Here is a 16,446-nt window from a genome sequence, read left to right as displayed (position 1 = left end):
TCTGGTTACTTTTACCATCAGCAAATATCTGAATATTTTCAAAGCTTCATCAGAGACAATTTGGGCAGATGGATCCTAGAATGCAGACTCATCAGATGTTGCACGAGTGTAAAACTCACCGAATGTAGAATGTTGATGTTGATGGGAGTGTACTCATGAAAAATAGCTACTATTTATTGATAAGTTCCCTATGAGGTTGATACTGAAAAATTATCCACATTTTAGAAATAAGAAAACCAAAGTTCAAAGAAGTTAAATAACTTGCACAATGCAAACAGCTAGATATTGGCAGAGACGGAACAAATACCCCTCTATTCCTGACTCCAAAGCCCAATGTATTAACTATTATTTTATCCTGCCTCCCTCAGAGAACATCAGGTGAATTCCCTGTCTTACAGATGGGAAAACTGAGGCCAGGCCAAACAGCAAATTTCAGGGGACTTTCATAGGCTAGGAAAATGTGCTAGTATGGCTATCCTTAGTCTCTAAAGCATTCTTACCTCTTCATCTCTCTTGGTGAAGTGGGATCCATCCACTTTATTCACAGCCATGATTATGGCCACCACATCCTTCCCATTCATTATAGGGGAAGCCAAGATGTTCTTGGTCTTGTACTCTGTGAGGATGTCCACAAAATCACAGAAATGTTCATCCTAAAGGAAGGCAGAGATAAGCACGGACAGGCAAATGAAGAGCAAGAACAATGGAATAGCCCAAAGCCCCTGTTGACAAGGGAATGAAGGTGCTTCCATCTATTCGTCTTCAACAGGGGCAGGGCAATCAGAGATGATATCTGTCATGGAAGCTTCCAAAATCCAGTAGAAGAAGAAAGTCTGAGATGCCATCCACTGAGGGCTGTGGAGGAGATGTGTGCAAAGCAGTGTTAGTGCCAGGGACGGGAGTGGGGGACCGACTTTGCCTGGAGAAGGAGGGTTAGAGAAGGCTTTCTTGAGGTGATGACAATTAAGCCCAGAATAAAAACCCAGGGGAGAGCTAAGAGGAAGCCAGGGAAAGACTTCAGGAAGTACAATGACAGTTGCTAGCAGGCAGTGTGCATGGCATTTTACCTGCATCATCTTACTTTTATCTTCACAATAAGCTATGAGATAAGTACCGTTAGTAGCCCATCTTACAGAAGGGGGATCTGTAACTCAAGAAGGTTAATGTCATGTGTGTAGAATGTGTGTGTGTGTGTATGTGTAACTCCAGAACCTGCCCTCAGCCCTGCTGCCTCTTAGAGAAGCCTGGATAGGGTTAGACTTGGGCCCAGGTCATTGAACAAAAGAATTTGTTATTTTCAGCTTTTTAAACAATCCAGTTTTAGCACCACACAGCCAGTTCAGTGGATATCCCCATTCTACAAGTCTTAGTAGAAGCCCCACTATGTGTCAGACCTTATGTCAAGCAATGGGTTAGGGTTAGGGTTACAGAAAAATCAATAATAATAATATAGATCACAAGGGATTGGCTTGAAGCTCTGGGTGTATAGAGGAGCACACACCTCCATAACCCTCCCCTAATGCAGCCCAGAGAAGCCAGTAGAGGCTGTGGTAGACCATGTGGTCAGGATGAAAAGACAGAGCTTGAATTGTTCTCTTAAATTTACAAGAATCCACCTTTCTGTTTATTGGTAGCACTGTGAGGTTTTTGGACTGTCAACATTGCTTGGGACGCAGGCCAGCCGAAACCTGCACAGCTCATGCTGTTCTGAGTGGAAATGTATTTCATAGAGCCAATTCACAGAAGTTCTCTAAAACTAAGTCTAGGCCGGGTGTGGTGGTTTACACCTATAATCTCACACTTTGGAAGGCCAAGGTGGGAGTATTGCTTGAGTTCAGTAGTCCAAGACCAGCCTGGTAACATAGCAATGTCTTGTATCTACTAAAACTCAAAAAAATTAGTCAGATGTGGTGACATGCGCCTGTAGTTCCAGCTACTCAGGAAGCTGAGGCAGGAGGATTGCTTGAGCCCAGGAGTTGGAGGCTGCAGTGAGCTGTGATTGTACCATTGCACTTTACCCTGGGTGGCAGAGCAAGACCCTGTCTCTAAAAAACGAAAGGAGGAAGGAAGGAAAGAAGGAAGGGAGGAAGGAAGGAAAGAAGGAAGGAAGGAAGGAAGGAAGGAAGGAAGGAAGGAAGGAAGGAAGGAAGGAAGGAAGGAATTCAGAGCATAATGCTCTGCATCTATAGATTTCCTCTAGTTGGAATGGGATTAAATAAATAGTCAACGGCATTATTATCAGTGAAGCTGTTTCAAACCAGGTGAAGGGTAAAGGAATTAAGAGAAGCTTATAGTGCTGCAGTTGAATTAACATTTGAGGATTAAGCAAAATCTCTAAAAAGGCATTAGTCAAGAAGTGATGAGTTCCTGAGCACATGTCTAGGTGGGGTATGCTCAGATTCATTTCATGAAGTCATTTTACTTTCCCAACGTTCACTTGTATCAGGAAAAACAAATACTTGGGGCCTCACCTGCATCCAAGGCAGATGCTACTAAATCCACCAGAAAGTTCATTCCCACTGGGTCCTCAGTCCTGGAACTCCCCTCATGAGTACTTCAACTGCCAATTGACTGGCATTTACATGATCATTGTCATCCTTATATATTTAGCATATAAAGTGTTCTAAACAACCGTGTCACAGAACCTCAGATTATCAAATGCAGAAGAGACTTAGAAGCCATTTAGCTCAAACTATTAAAAGTTTGCACCTACCTATATTTATTTGAAAGCCCAGAATCAGAGTCTGAGCTAGGGAAAGCCCAAAGTGATACATCCATTCAGTTAGCATGATCAGAGTGCCTTCTATATGCTAGGCACTCTTCCAGACCCTGAAACTACAGCAATGAACAAGAAGAATGAGTTTCTTGCCCTGGTTAAGCTTACATTCAAATGGGGAGACCAAAAAAAAAAAAAGCAAGTAAACAACTAGGCATTCTTCCTGCAGCTTGAGACAACTGCTTTGAAGGAAATGGACTGGATGGTGCTGTAGAGAGTGATGAAAAGAATAGCAGGCTGGCGGGCAGGGAGCCTTCTCTGAAGATGTAATGCTGAGCTAAGAGCTGAAGGATCAAGGGAGCCAGGTATATGAAGTGCATTCTAAACATGGAGCATGCAAAGGCCAGGAGATGGGAATGAGGCCGGCCCTGGTGAGTAACAGAAAGAAAATCAGTGTAACTAAAGCACAGAGAGGGAGAGGGAAAGCAAAGGGCAAGGAAGTTAGAGAGGCAGGCAGGGGCCAGATCCAGCAGGGTCTCGGCGGCCATGGGAAAGAGTTTAGATTTCATTTTTATGTATTCACTTATTTGAGACAGAGTCTTGCTCTGCCATCCAGGCTGGAGTGCAGGGGCACCATCATGGCTCACTGCAGCCTCAACCTCCTGGGCTCAAGCCATCCTCCCACTTCAGCCTCCAGAGAAGCTGAAACTACAGGGGCATGCCACCATGCCCGACTAATTTTTGTATTTCTTGTAATGCTAGGATTTTGCTGTGTTGCCCAGGGTAGTCCTGAATACCTGGGCTCCAGTGATCCTCCCACCTTGGTCTCCCAAAGTGCTGGGGTTACAGATGTGAACCTGCACCTGGCTGAGTTTGGATTTTAAAGTGCAATGCAACACTACTTCTCATTCTCAGGTTCCTCCTCTCCCCTTTGCAAACATTCACAGTGCCAAGCTCTGCTGCATCTCATGATGAGATCTACTGTTTATTAAGTAATAATGACTAGGCTCAGAGCCAGACATCTTACGTATATTATCTCATTAACTCTCACATCAGCCCTGCCAAATAGAACTGCCACCTTTCCCATTTTATAGACAACTCCCTTGCTGGTATGTGGCACAGTTGCTCCACTTATTTATTCATTGACTTATTCATTGATTCACTGATTGACAGATTGATTCATTCATATTCATTGAGCACTGACTATGCCAGGCATTGTATGTGCAAAGACCTGTAAGATGAGGTTGTTCTCACTGGGTTCTCATGGTATAGTGGAATGTCATGTAAAACATGAGCCCACGACCCAAAGCGTGTGAAGCAGACCACCCTGGAAGCCCAGATAAGGATAAAATTGTCCTATGAGTGGCTTCAAGGGCCACTCAGCACATTGTCAGTAGTTGAAAACTCTCTGAGCCTCAATTTCCCCTTTGGTGAAGTCAGAGTATTGAATAAGATCCTCTTTGAGGGTTTTTTTTGTTTGTTTTCCTGTTCTAGCATGCTGGGTCCCAGGTCTCATGGGAAATGAAGGAAAGCAGGGGCAGACAACAAATGTGAGAGGGTCTACAAATGACGGTCATCTCAGGTACAGCCTTCAGAAATGGCATTTATCAGCCACAGGAAGTGCTGGCCAAGGGCTGACATTTAGTCATTCACTCACTCAATAAACTATTGTAAGTATGCATTCTGTCCAAGACACTGGACTAGGTGCCAGGGGCCAGTGGTGAATAAGATAGACAGGGACAGACAGGCCTCATGGGTTTTCCTGCCAGGAGAAAGGGGAAAGGATTGATATACAAGTAAATATTGAATGGCAAGTGGACCTTCCCAATGAAATTTGAATTTTGGATAAACTACAAATAATTTTTTAGTGTAACTGTGTCCAAAATATTGCACAGGACCTTCTTTAACTAAAATATTATTCTTTGTTTATCTAAAATTCAAACTTTACTGGGCATCTTATATTTTTTCTGGCAGTCCTCTGGCAAGTCTTCCTGAGGCAATTCCCAAGGTAAGTAGGAATTTGGAGGGGGTGGGGAAGTTCATCACAGCCCAAAAGAACTACCTTTGTGATTTCGCATTTCAACAATGCAGCGATTGCAACCATTTCCCAGGTTTTTGGAGGGTGCTGACGGCTGAGAGTATCACTTTTTGGTGGTTCAGAAAGAATCTAGACCACTGTCTACACCACCTTCCTTTTCCTTCTTCACCCAGCCCCAATCAGTTTGGTGACCAAGGTTGCATTCTGCCACTGGGGCCCAAGGTTGCATTCTGCCCAGGGCCGTGAATTGAGTAAGATTTCCTGAAGTAAACACATGCAAATACCATGTATGCAGGGATGACTGGCCTGGACAGACTTCACCCACGGGCCCAAGTCACTGGCCAGGGAGACTGACTCAGGCCCCAAAAGTTTCCAGGGAAGGTGAGGTGTGGTTTCCTGAGTAAACTCTGAGGGATGAACAGAAAGCAACAGGCCGTCCCTTAGCACAGAGGCTCCACAAACTGTTAAGTCAGGATCTTCTAGAATCAGAAAAACATCCTGAATCCTCAATCCCTTAACACCAGGGTATAGAGAAGCTCTCAGCATCTATGTTCTCTGTTTTCCCACAAACAGAATCTAAACTGAAAGCTCCAGAAGGGCAAGACTGGATTCTTCTCCAAATCCCACCCAAACCTGGTACAGCATATCCATCACTTAGAATAGATCATTAACAACAACAGCAGAAGCAGCAAAATAGTCCTAATAGTAACAAGGAACAGGAGTTGCCGATAGGAGCCATTACGGGGTGCCAAGAACACTGCTAATGAGAAATAATCCATTCGTTTAATTTTTACAACAATGCTGTGGGGTAGCTAATATTTCCCCATTTTATAAAATAGGAAATAAACCCAGTCAAGCTAAACGATTTGCCAAGGCCATATTCTTAGAAAGTGACAGAGTCCTGGTTCACATGCAGATCTGACCTCAAAGCATAAGATCTTAACTCGCTGCTACATGATCCAATGACCTTGTTGAAATACCCAGTGCAATGCCCTCATTTTATAGAGGAGGAGGGAGTACAGAACAGCAGAGCAATGAAGAGGAATTAAGGCTCTACAACGACTCCCTGGCTGAACCAAGAGTGTGAGCTCAAGGTCAGAGTGCCTGGGTTCAAATCATTCCCAGTCTGCCACTTTTTTTTTTCTTTCCTTTTTTCTTTTTTTAAGCTAGTGGTGTGAAGCAGTAGGAGTGGAGGGGGAACACAGAAATTGTTATGCCCAGGCCGTTTATTCCCCGAAGAAGACCACCAGAGTCCAGAGTCAAAGCCAAACGGCAAGGATCTTTACTACAAGTTCGAACTCGGTCCCTCCGTTTCACAACATGCGAGAGGGCCTCGAACAATGTGTGCGCTCGCTTTTTATAACCCGATGTAAACAGGACTTGTAAGGTTACAGAGGAACAAGGGAATTCTTTAGGTTACAGCAGTACAATTGGTTTACATTTTAAGTTTATACATTTAGCAGTTTTCTATTGGTTCCGCGCTTTCACAAACTGCTGTGTCCTTATCGGGGACTTTGTGTCTCTCTAAAGTTGAGATATATGGTAGTCTTTGAGTTGAAAGATATATGGTGGGGAGACATATGGTGGGACGTGTTTATACTGAGCTCAGGAAGTTGAGAGATATATGGCATGCCCCGGTAATTAGAACAGAAACAGAAAAAGAACAAGATAGGGACTTTCACAATGCTTGTCTTTACAACGTCTGGAATCTATAGATAACATAATCGGTTAGGTCCGGGGTCAACTTTTAACTAGGCCTAAGGTGCCGCCCGGGCTGCCTGCCTGCCTGTGGATTTCATTCGATCTTTTTCAAAATCTGTAACTGGCTGTGATCAATTAGTTATAAACACCTGTGTACTTGGACTAGCCAGAGTCTGCCACTTTCTCTCTGTATAATCCTGAGCAAGTTACCAAAACTTTCTGGGTTTCTGTTTCATCATCTGTGAAACAGGGATAATGACAGTGATGACACAGATCGTTATGAGGGGAAATGAGTGAGGCAATCCCTGTTGGCTACAGTTACAGTCAGAAGAGTTGAAGGGAGAATAGACTCCAGTCCAGTTGGATGAGTCCTCCAGAAAATCTCCTGAGTGGAGAACCATTGCCTGGCCCCTGGATGCCCAAGAGGAGACGATGGGAGCCATGCGCCCATTTGGGGGCCCACCGGGTGTGCTTTCCACAGAGGCACAAGTCTGGCCTCACCAAGGAGCCCAAAACCAAAAGACACCTGTCTGAAATCTATTTTTTTTTTTTTTTTTTTTTGTGAGACGGAGTTTCACTCTTTTTGCCCAGGCTCAAGTGCAATGGCGCGGTCTTGGCTCACTGCAACCTCCACCTCCCAGGTTCAAGTGATTCTCCTGCCTCAGCCTCCCAAGTAGCTGGGATTACAGGCATGCATCACCAGGCCCAGCTAATTTTTGTATTTTTAGTAGACATGGGATTTCACCATGTTGGCCAGGCTGGTCTCAAACTCCTGACCTCAAGTGATCTGCCTGCCTCATCCTCCCAAAGCACTGGGATTATAGGTGTGAGCCACCGTGCCGGGCCGACCTGTTTGAATTCTTGCATTCATGCCATGTGGAGCGTCGGCAAGCCTCTGCCATGCTCTCCTGAGTTTAGTTTCTTTGTGTACTAAATAAGGCAGTTGGATAAGACAGTCCCTGAAGCCCCCTTCCTCTCCTACCTATTTTTAACCTTAAGACACTTAATCTGAAGTAACACCAGAGGTAAAATGAGCACAAAATCACACCATGTCCAAGGGCTGGATTTTGGAAATGCTGGAACACAGTTCCTGGTTTGGCCAGTGCAGGGCTGAATGAGACCCGCATGGGCCCGGCCACAATGGGACAAACATTCTTTCGGGTGAGACAGTGTTAAAGAAATTATTGCATAATGACTTGATTGTGATTCTCTTACACCAAGTGCTTACTGAGCACATGCTTTGTGCCAGACACTGTGCTGGGTCCTGGAGTAAATACTTGGTGGACAAGGCAGAGCTGGTCCCTGACCTCTAGGGCTTATTATGAGAAATGGCTTAGGGAGGGGGCTATAACAGGGGGATTAGAAAGGGCCTCCCTGAGGAAATGACATTTTCTGAAGGATGAGTAGGAGTTGGCCTGGGCAGAGGGCTATGTGGATAACTTCATTACTGCCTTTAAAAGCCAGCATCCAGAGAGGGGGAGTGATTTGCCCAAGGTGATCAAAGAAGTCTTTGTCAGAACTGCCAGTAGAATCTCAGGGAACAGTGGATCCTGGAAGAAAGAGCCAAGTGTTTAACCAAGTAATCCGTGTTTACATTTCCAGTAATGGGACAGACAGCCATTATGCCTCCGAATGTAAAGCACAAAGAAAAACACATCACCTCTGTGGTGCTCCTGCCAGAAATGCGTGACCTGCATCTAATCACAAAGAAGTATCAGACAAGCCCAAGTAAAAGAACATTTCTGCAGAAGATTTGTTTTGTACCTGTGTCCTTCAAAAATGTCAGCGCCATGGAAACAAAGACAGACTGAGGAACTGTCTGAGATTCAAGGAGACTCAAAAGACAGTGCTACATGGGTGTCTGAGACAACTGACAGAAATTGAATATGAACTGTTTATTAGATCATGGTGTTGCATCTTTTTTCTTTACTTTTTAGCAATTGTTTTCTTTCTTCCTTTTCATCCAGCCAGTTGGATGGTAGCTTTCCTTTCTTTGTCTTTCCTTGCCTTGCCTTGCCTTGTCTTTCTTTCCCTTTCCTTTCCTTTTCTTGACAGGGTCACACTCTGTCACCTAGGCTGGAGTACAGTGGCACAATCATGGCTCACTGCAGCCTCAACCTCCTGGGATCAAGTGATGCTCCCATCTCAGTCTCCAGAGCAGATGGGACCACAGGTGTGCACCACCACACCCAGCTGTTTTTTTTATTTTTTGTAAAGACAGGGACCTCCCTATGTTGCCCAGGCTGGTCTCAAACTTCTGGGCTGAAGTGATCTTCCCACCTCAGCCTCCCAAAGTGCTGGGATTACAGGTGTGAGCCACCACACCCAGCCTTTTTTAATGTTTTCTTCTTCTTTAAGACAGGTTCTTGCTATATTGCCCAGGCTGGAGTGCAGTGTCTATTCACAGGTGCAATCCTACTACTAACCAGCATGGGAGTTTGACCTGCTCCCTTTCTGACCTGGGCTGGTTCACCCCACCTTAGGCAGCCTGGTGGTCCCTCACTCCTGGGAAGTCACCATGTTGAGGCTGACCACAGGTGTGCACCACCACACCCAGCTAATTTTTTCATTTTTTGTAGAGACAGGAGTCTCTCTATGTTGCACAAGCTGGTCTCAAACTCCTGGGCTCAAGTGATTCTCCTGCCTCAGCCCTCCGACTAGATGGGACTACAGGCACATGCTACTACTCCCAGCAGATAATGGTGTTGTATCCACATTACATTTCTATGACTCCATCATTGTACTGTGCATAGGTAAGAAATGTCCTTGTTCTGAAAGCACTGTGGAAGTACTGTGAAAGTACTATGGAGGTACTGTGGAAGTACTGTGGAAGTGCTGTGAAGGTACTGTAGAAGTACTATGGAAGTACTGTGTGGAAGTACTGTGGAGGTAGTGTGGAAGTACTGTGTGGAAGTACTGTGGAGGTACTGTGTGGAAGTACTGTGGAGGTACTGTGGAAGTACTGTGGAAGTACTGAGTGGAAGTACTGTGGAGGTACTGTGTGGAAGTACTTTGGAGGTACTGTGTGGACGTACTGTGGAGATACTGTGGAAGTACTGTGTGGAAGTATTGTGGAAGTTCTGTGGAAGTTCTGAGTGGAAGTACTGTGGAGGTACTGTGTGGAAGTACTGTGGAGGTACTGTGGAGGTACTGTGGAAGTACTGTGGAAGTACTATGTGAAAGTACTGTGGATGTACTGTGTATTTCCAGAACAGAGACATTTCTTACGTATCCACAGTGCAATGATGGGAGCATCGCCAGTACTTACAGACAAAAGGGCATGATGCCTGCAACTTTCCCCCAAATGGGTCAGAGAAAATGGAGAGAGAAAGCAAATGTGGCAAGATGTTAATGAATGATAAATTTGGACGAAAGACATACAGTTCTTTGTAGTATTTCAAATTTTTCTGTTAAGGTTGAAAATTTTTTTCAAAATGAAGAATTATGAGTAAATATGTAAATAAATAAAGAGAAGCACCATGTTGTCACCAGCCTTGTCTTGGTGGCCAATAGCCCCCCACCCCACTTGTACCCCAGAACTCCATGGAAATAATGCCCCATGCCCTCTCTCTCATGGGGAAGAGAGTACCTCTTCTGTGTTGGGGACGTTAGCAATCTTCTTAGAGTGTGCGACATGGCCCACGATGCCCATGTCCAAAGGGAAGACGATCTCCTGGTCGGGCATCACCAGGCAGTCTTCAAGGACAGCATCCTTGTGGACATTGAAAAGCCGGGTGGCCAGCTCCGCGATGCCGTTGCGGGTCCTGTACATGAACAGGCTCATGCGGTCTGCCTGCAGGAGGAAGCACAGCTTCTTCAGGACGTTGAAGATGCATTTTTCTGTTTGTAAATTCTCCTGAAAGTCCCGCAGGAGATCAAAGATGATTTCACTCTCCTCCACGCTGCTCGGGGAGTGGTAGTTGCTGAAGTCCACGGCGGCCTCCTTGGCCCCAAGGAGGTCGGAGATGACCTTGGCTCGGTAGTGGAGGTTGTAGTACTGTTTGGCAAAGCCGATATTTGAGTCCAGGAATTTCTCTACCTCCTCTGCTGTCACCTCGCCCATGGCTGGGAATCCCACGGGCTACTCTGTAGAAGGACTGGGACGGAGGCCTTCCAAGGGCAGTTTGGCGGTCTACAACAAGTCCAGTCTGGACTTCTCTGGGTCTTGTCTGCAAAACATACTGTGATGGCCCGCACAGAAGCGGGAGCAAGCTTGAGAGATTAAGTCATTAATATTTCTCAAGAACAAGGATTATGAGGATCAGTGTGTTCCAGATGCTGCGGGGCCAGATGGGAGAAGGTGAGAGTTTTCTATCACCTTGGTCTAGTAAGAGCAAAGAAGAGATGTCTGCACAGAGCAGGAGGTGGGCTCGAGCACCGCCAAAGCAGAGGTTGCAAAAAGGCAGCACAGGGACAATCTACTTACTATAGGTGTGTCTTCTTTGACCTTTGTTAATTTTCTTAAATATCTGACACAGAAGACTGACATTTACTGCTTAGGAGATTTGTTTGGCTTCTCTGTCCACATTTCCCCATGGCAGGAATGACTGAAGCTGAGAGATGACTGCCTACCAGCCTCTGCATTCCCTGACCCCTTGCCTCATCCTTCCACTCCCCTTCCCAAGGGCTTCTCCCATGTGGGCTTTCAATATGCAGGGCCCCTCTGCCTGCTGCCCTCCTGTACATTATGGATCTGGTACGTGTAGTCTCCCATGTCACAATCTTTGCACTAAAGTTTTTATCAGCTTTAGATTTTAATGACTCTAATTTTAGAGACCTAAGGGCCCTTATAAAACAACACACCTTTCAGTTTTTCCTTTATTCCAAAAGTAATACATATTACATTCACTGTTGAACATACACAAATAAGATAATTAAAATCACCCATAATCCTGTTACTCAGAGGTAACCTTTAGTTAACATTTTGTTTTTAACCTCTAGTTAACTCTACCCATTTCACAGAGCCTTAACTTTAAAAATCTGTTTTCCTTCAACCCACTCCTTCTTTCTCTTGGTGCTTTAATGTGTTTTTTTCTGGTTTCAGCCTGTAATTTCTTGGGTTGTCTGTCAGAAATACAGACAATGGGCTGGGTGCAGTGGCTCACGCCTGTAATCCCAACACTTTGGGAGGCCAAGGCGGGTGGATCACCAGAGGTCAGGAATTTGAGACCAGCCTGGGCAACCGGGTGAAACCCCATCTCTACTAAAAATACACAAATTAGCAGGGCATGGTGGCACTGCCTGTAATCCCACCTAAGCAGGAGCTTGAGGCAAGAGAATAGCTTGAACCCAGGAGGCAAATGTTGCAGTGAGCCAAAATCGTGCCGTTGTACTCCAGCCTGGGTGACAGGAGCTAGACTCTGTCTCAAAAAGAAAAGAGAAAAAAAGAAAAGGAAGGAAAGAAATACACGCAAAGGTCCATGTTCTATCAACTCCAGCGAATCTTGAAATACCAGAATCCTCATTAATGCCCCTCCTGCCCACTAGGAAGGAGACAGAGCACTTTTCTTTCTGGATGAAACTTGCTTTAGCTTCCATGACCATATCCGCTAGAGCCTGGCACCTCTATGTTGTAAACCATGTGGAATGCATAATTATAGACAGCTGCTAGCACTTTGAACTTCGTAAATGATCTTTACTGGAAAGCAGATTGTCTCCTTTATTGGAGGGTGTAAAAAATTCTCGGGGCACTGCACTCATCCAGCACTCTGCACAAGTGCCCACACCCCAGTCTGGCAGCCTGTGTAGCAGCCAAACTTTCCAGACACTCCCGTAATAAAGAACTGGAACTCTCTAACCCAATGCACTTTCTGAGCTCTCTGCATGCCTTCTCCTTCTTAACTTCCAGATTTCAGGTCATGCAGGTCATCTCTGGTTATCTTATCCCAAGTAGCCCCAAAATACCCTCTCCCCGGTTTCTGCCTGTCATATCAGCCTACTTATTTTTTCTATTACATTTATTACTATCAGCAATTATCATGTTTCTTTTTGTTTCCTTGTGTCTGTCCTTCCATTATACTGTGAGCTTCATGAGGGCAGGGACCTGTCAGGGTTGATTCCCTAGGCCTTGCAAGGATGCCTGACACATCCTTGGTATTCTGTATTGTGATATTGTGATATGCGCATTTGGTCTTTGACACCATTTCCAGATAACACAATTTCTAAAATCCTTAGAATCTCCAAAGTGATGTATTTTTGTATACTAATGATTGACCGGTGCCTGGCAATCCCTAGGTAGCTTCAGGCTGAGGGGCTGGTCACCTGAAAGACTAAGCCCCATTTAGAGGGTGGGACTTTCAGCCCACCCTCCAACCTCTGGGAAGGGGAAAGGGGCCTGAAGCTTTAGTTGATCATCAGTGGCCAATGGTTTAATCAATCTTGCCTGTGTAATGAAGCCTCCACCAAAACCCAAAAGGACAGGGCTCGGATGAGCTTCTGGAGAGCTGAACACGTGGAGGTTCCTAGAGGGTGGCAAGCCCAGGGACCATGCAAGCCCAGAGTCCCTTCCCTGACACCTCACCCTATGCCTGTCTTCATCTGTATCCTTTGTGATATCCTTTATAATAAGCCAGTAAAGGTAAGTAAATTTCCTTGAGTTCTGTGAGCCACTCTGGTAATTAATTGAACCCATAGAGGGTGTCATGGGAACCCCAACTTGAAACTGGCTGGTCAGAAGTTCTGCAGGCCCAAAGGCGAGGCACAGGGGAACAGTCTTGTGGGACTGAGCTCTCAACCTATGGAATCTGAGGCTATCTCCAGGTAGAAAATGTCAGGATTTAATTGAATTAGAAGATCCACGTGAGTTGGGCTATACCTATAGTATTCAAGAGGCTGAGGCGGGAGAATTACTTGAGCCCAGAAGTTGGAGGTCAGCTAGTGGTCTCCTATCAGATAATAACCAGCCCAATCCTGCTTAGCTACCAAGATTAGGAGACATCAGACACATTCAGGGTGACAGGGCTATGAACTCTATATCATGAAAATCTTTCAAAGGTATTTCCTTTTTTTTTTTTTTTTTTTAAGACAGGGTCTCACTCTGTCAGTCAGGCTAGAATGCAGTGGTGTGAGCTCAGTTCACTGCAACATCCACCTCTGGGACGTAAGCGATCCTCCTACCTCAGCCTCCTGAGTAGCTGGGACTGAAGGTGTGCATTACCATGCTCAGCTAATTTTTGTATTTTTCCTGGAGATAGGGGTCTCACTATGTTGCCCAAGCTGGTCTTGAACTCCTGGACTGGTCCACCTGCCTCCGACTCCCAAAGTGCTGGGATTACAGGCATGAGCCACTATGCCCAGCCTGTCCCATTCATTTTAATGATTGCAAAGCATTTCACTGCATGGAGGTACCAGAACCCCATAGTACTACCCTCTGCAGCCAGGTTTCTCAGCCTTGACACTATCAACATTTTGGGTCCAGTAATTCTTTGTTGTGGGAGGCTGTCCTGTATGTTGCAGGATGTTTACTCTCATTTCTATCACTAGATACCAATAACACTGGCTCAAGCTGTAACAAACAAAAATATCTCCAGAAATTTCCAAATCACCCCAGTTGAGAACCATTATCCCATAGTTAGATATTTAGGTTGTTTCCAATTTCCTAATATTAGAAACAATGTTGTAATGAACATCCTTATATTTCTTAGTAGAAAATACCTAGAAGTGAAATTCCAGGTCCAAAGAGTGTGCAGCTGTCTAAGAAATTTGATAAATAATAATAAAAAAAATTTGTCTCCAAGGCTTTACCAGCGTGAATGACAGTGCCTGTCCCGAACCATTAACCCACCCCTCAACAACATCCTGTTGCCTAGTAGATGAAACACTTTTTCTTAATCCTGGCATTAGTAGCTCTCTAGAATTTGTCTCCAACACTTCTTACTTTGTTTTCCACAATTTCTCTACACATATTCCAAGTTTTACCCTAATGTTTTCCTTCTTTTTTGGTTTTGCCTCTTCATTCTTGCTGTGCCCTCCACCTGTCCCTTACCGCCCTGTCCAAATGTCATTACTTCTGTCAATTCTTCTTTAATGTACCAACCAGACTCTTTTTCTACTTACAACTCCAAAACTATTGGTTTCCTTCCATTCTAAGGGGATTTTCTACATTTCAGGTGGTGTTATTTCTGCACACCTGTACTTTCATCAAGGACAAACTCCTTGAATTATAGGGGTAAAACCTGACCCATTTTAAAATGTCTCCTAGAGCTGGGCATGATGGCTCATGCCTGTAATTCCAACTACTTAGGAAGCTAAGGCTGGAGGATCACTTGAAACCAGGAGTTTTAGGCTGCAGTGAGCTATGATCATGCCACTGCCTTCCAGCTTGAGCGACAGAGAGACCCTGTCTCTAAAAAGAGATTTCCCAAAGAGCTCAGCACAGGTCCTTTTCCATAGCATGCCCACCAGAACCACCAAGTTCTGGTTAGAAATATAAGCAACAGTTTGCCAAAAAAATCTACTTTTATCTCATTTTTCAACATGCCAGAATGAGGAAGGCAAGGCTGCTGAAAAACTTCAGTGTAATTCTTGGGTAGGTACAAATAAGTTGGTATTTGGAGTGAGTCACCTAACACCTAACACTAACCTATGAAATGGACCTGATTTCAGACGTCAGGGAAGAAACTGGAATTCTGAAGCTTCTTTTATTGGCAATAGGGGATACAAGTAGAGACCTCACACCTATTAGCAATCAGTCCAAGCTTTCTTCCTCCACTCTCCCCTGGTAACCTCTAATCCAGTTTCTCTCTCTATGGGTTTGCCTCTTCTGGACATTCATATGAATGGATTTATATAATATGTAGCCTTTTGTGTGATTTCTTTCACTTAGCTTACTGTTTTCAAGGTTCATACATGTTGCAGCATGTATCAGTATTTTATTCCTTTGTGTCACCATGCTCTGCTGAAATGTATCATTCCTTTTTGAATGAAAAGTATAATTCCTTTTTATGGCTGAATAATGTTGCATTGCATAGATATACCCTATTTTGTTTAGCCATTCATCACTTGATGGACATTTGGGTTGTTTCCACTTTTTGAAACATTATTGTACAAGTCTTTGTGTGGACGTATGTTTTCATTTCTCTTGGGTATATATCCAGGAGGAGAATTGCCCAGTCCACAGGTGATTTTAAAATTGCAAGTTGGGCCAGGCACAGTGGCTCATACCTGTAATCCCAGCATTTTGGGAGGGTGGGGCAGGTGGATCACTTGAGGTCAGGAGTTGGAAACCAGCCTGGCCAACATGGCGAAACCCAGTCTCTATTAAAATTGCAAAAAATAGCCAGGCAAGATTGCGTGTGCCTGTAATCCCAGCTACTCAAGAGGCTGAGATGGGAGAATTGCTTGAACCCTGGAGGCAGAGGCTGCAGTGAGCCGAGATTGAGCCACTGCACTCCAGCCTGGGCAACAGAGCGAGATGCCATCTCAAAACAAACAAACAAACAAAAGGGGGAAAAAAAAAAGACTGCAAGTTTGGAGGTAAAGAGGAGGGAATAAAGAAAAGAAACAGGACCAAGTAAGGAATCAAATGGATCAAGGAGAGATGTTTTGCAAGTTCTCTTTTTGGAAAGAATAGCACTCTGAAATTCAGGACCTACTAGCATGTGAACAGGCTGTTCAGCACATGAGCAGCCACCACAAATTCTAGTGCGGGGTATAAAGATCTCCACAGGCCATTCATCACTACTGCAAATAGCTATGGTGAAGGAACTGGGGGTATTCAATTGGGAGGAAGCTCTGAAAGGTTGTTGGAGTTGAGGGAGAGTGCCAGTTTGTTCAGGAAGGATTCAGAGAGCAGGACTAGCCAGCAGATGAGACATACAGGTTGTTATAAGAAGATAGTACCCAGAGTGCTTATGACATAGAGCTTGAGAGTTAGACCTGGGGCTGAGTCTGGGTCTGTTATTTACTATCTGTGTAAATTAGTTAATTTCTCCTGGACCTCACTCTGCTTGTCTGTAAAATTAGAATTATTTGACATGGTTGTTTGGAGATT

The 16,446-nt window shown here is 44.7% G+C and overlaps 1 protein-coding gene across 2 annotated transcripts in view; it reads right to left on the bottom strand.

The window, feature by feature from the left end:
* Positions 1-10,638, bottom strand: part of PDE6A (phosphodiesterase 6A) — a 91,650-nt gene extending 81,012 nt beyond the window's left edge. Inside the window, exons 1-2 of one of the 2 annotated variants that reach the window (XM_023227065.3) lie at positions 10,045-10,638; positions 501-653 (exon numbers count right to left, since the gene is read on the bottom strand). In XM_023227065.3, the coding sequence (XP_023082833.2) occupies positions 501-653; positions 10,045-10,518 (627 nt within the window). In that variant the 5' untranslated portion in view covers positions 10,519-10,638. The remainder of the gene's footprint in view (positions 1-500; positions 654-10,044) is intronic. The other variant, XM_023227066.2, reaches the window with a different exon arrangement.
* Positions 10,639-16,446: the final 5,808 nt, after the last annotated feature.

Source organism: Piliocolobus tephrosceles, chromosome 4 (assembly GCF_002776525.5).
Source record: "Piliocolobus tephrosceles isolate RC106 chromosome 4, ASM277652v3, whole genome shotgun sequence".
Classification (NCBI taxonomy): domain Eukaryota; kingdom Metazoa; phylum Chordata; class Mammalia; order Primates; family Cercopithecidae; genus Piliocolobus; species Piliocolobus tephrosceles.
This window is presented reverse-complemented; position numbering and strand designations above follow the sequence as displayed.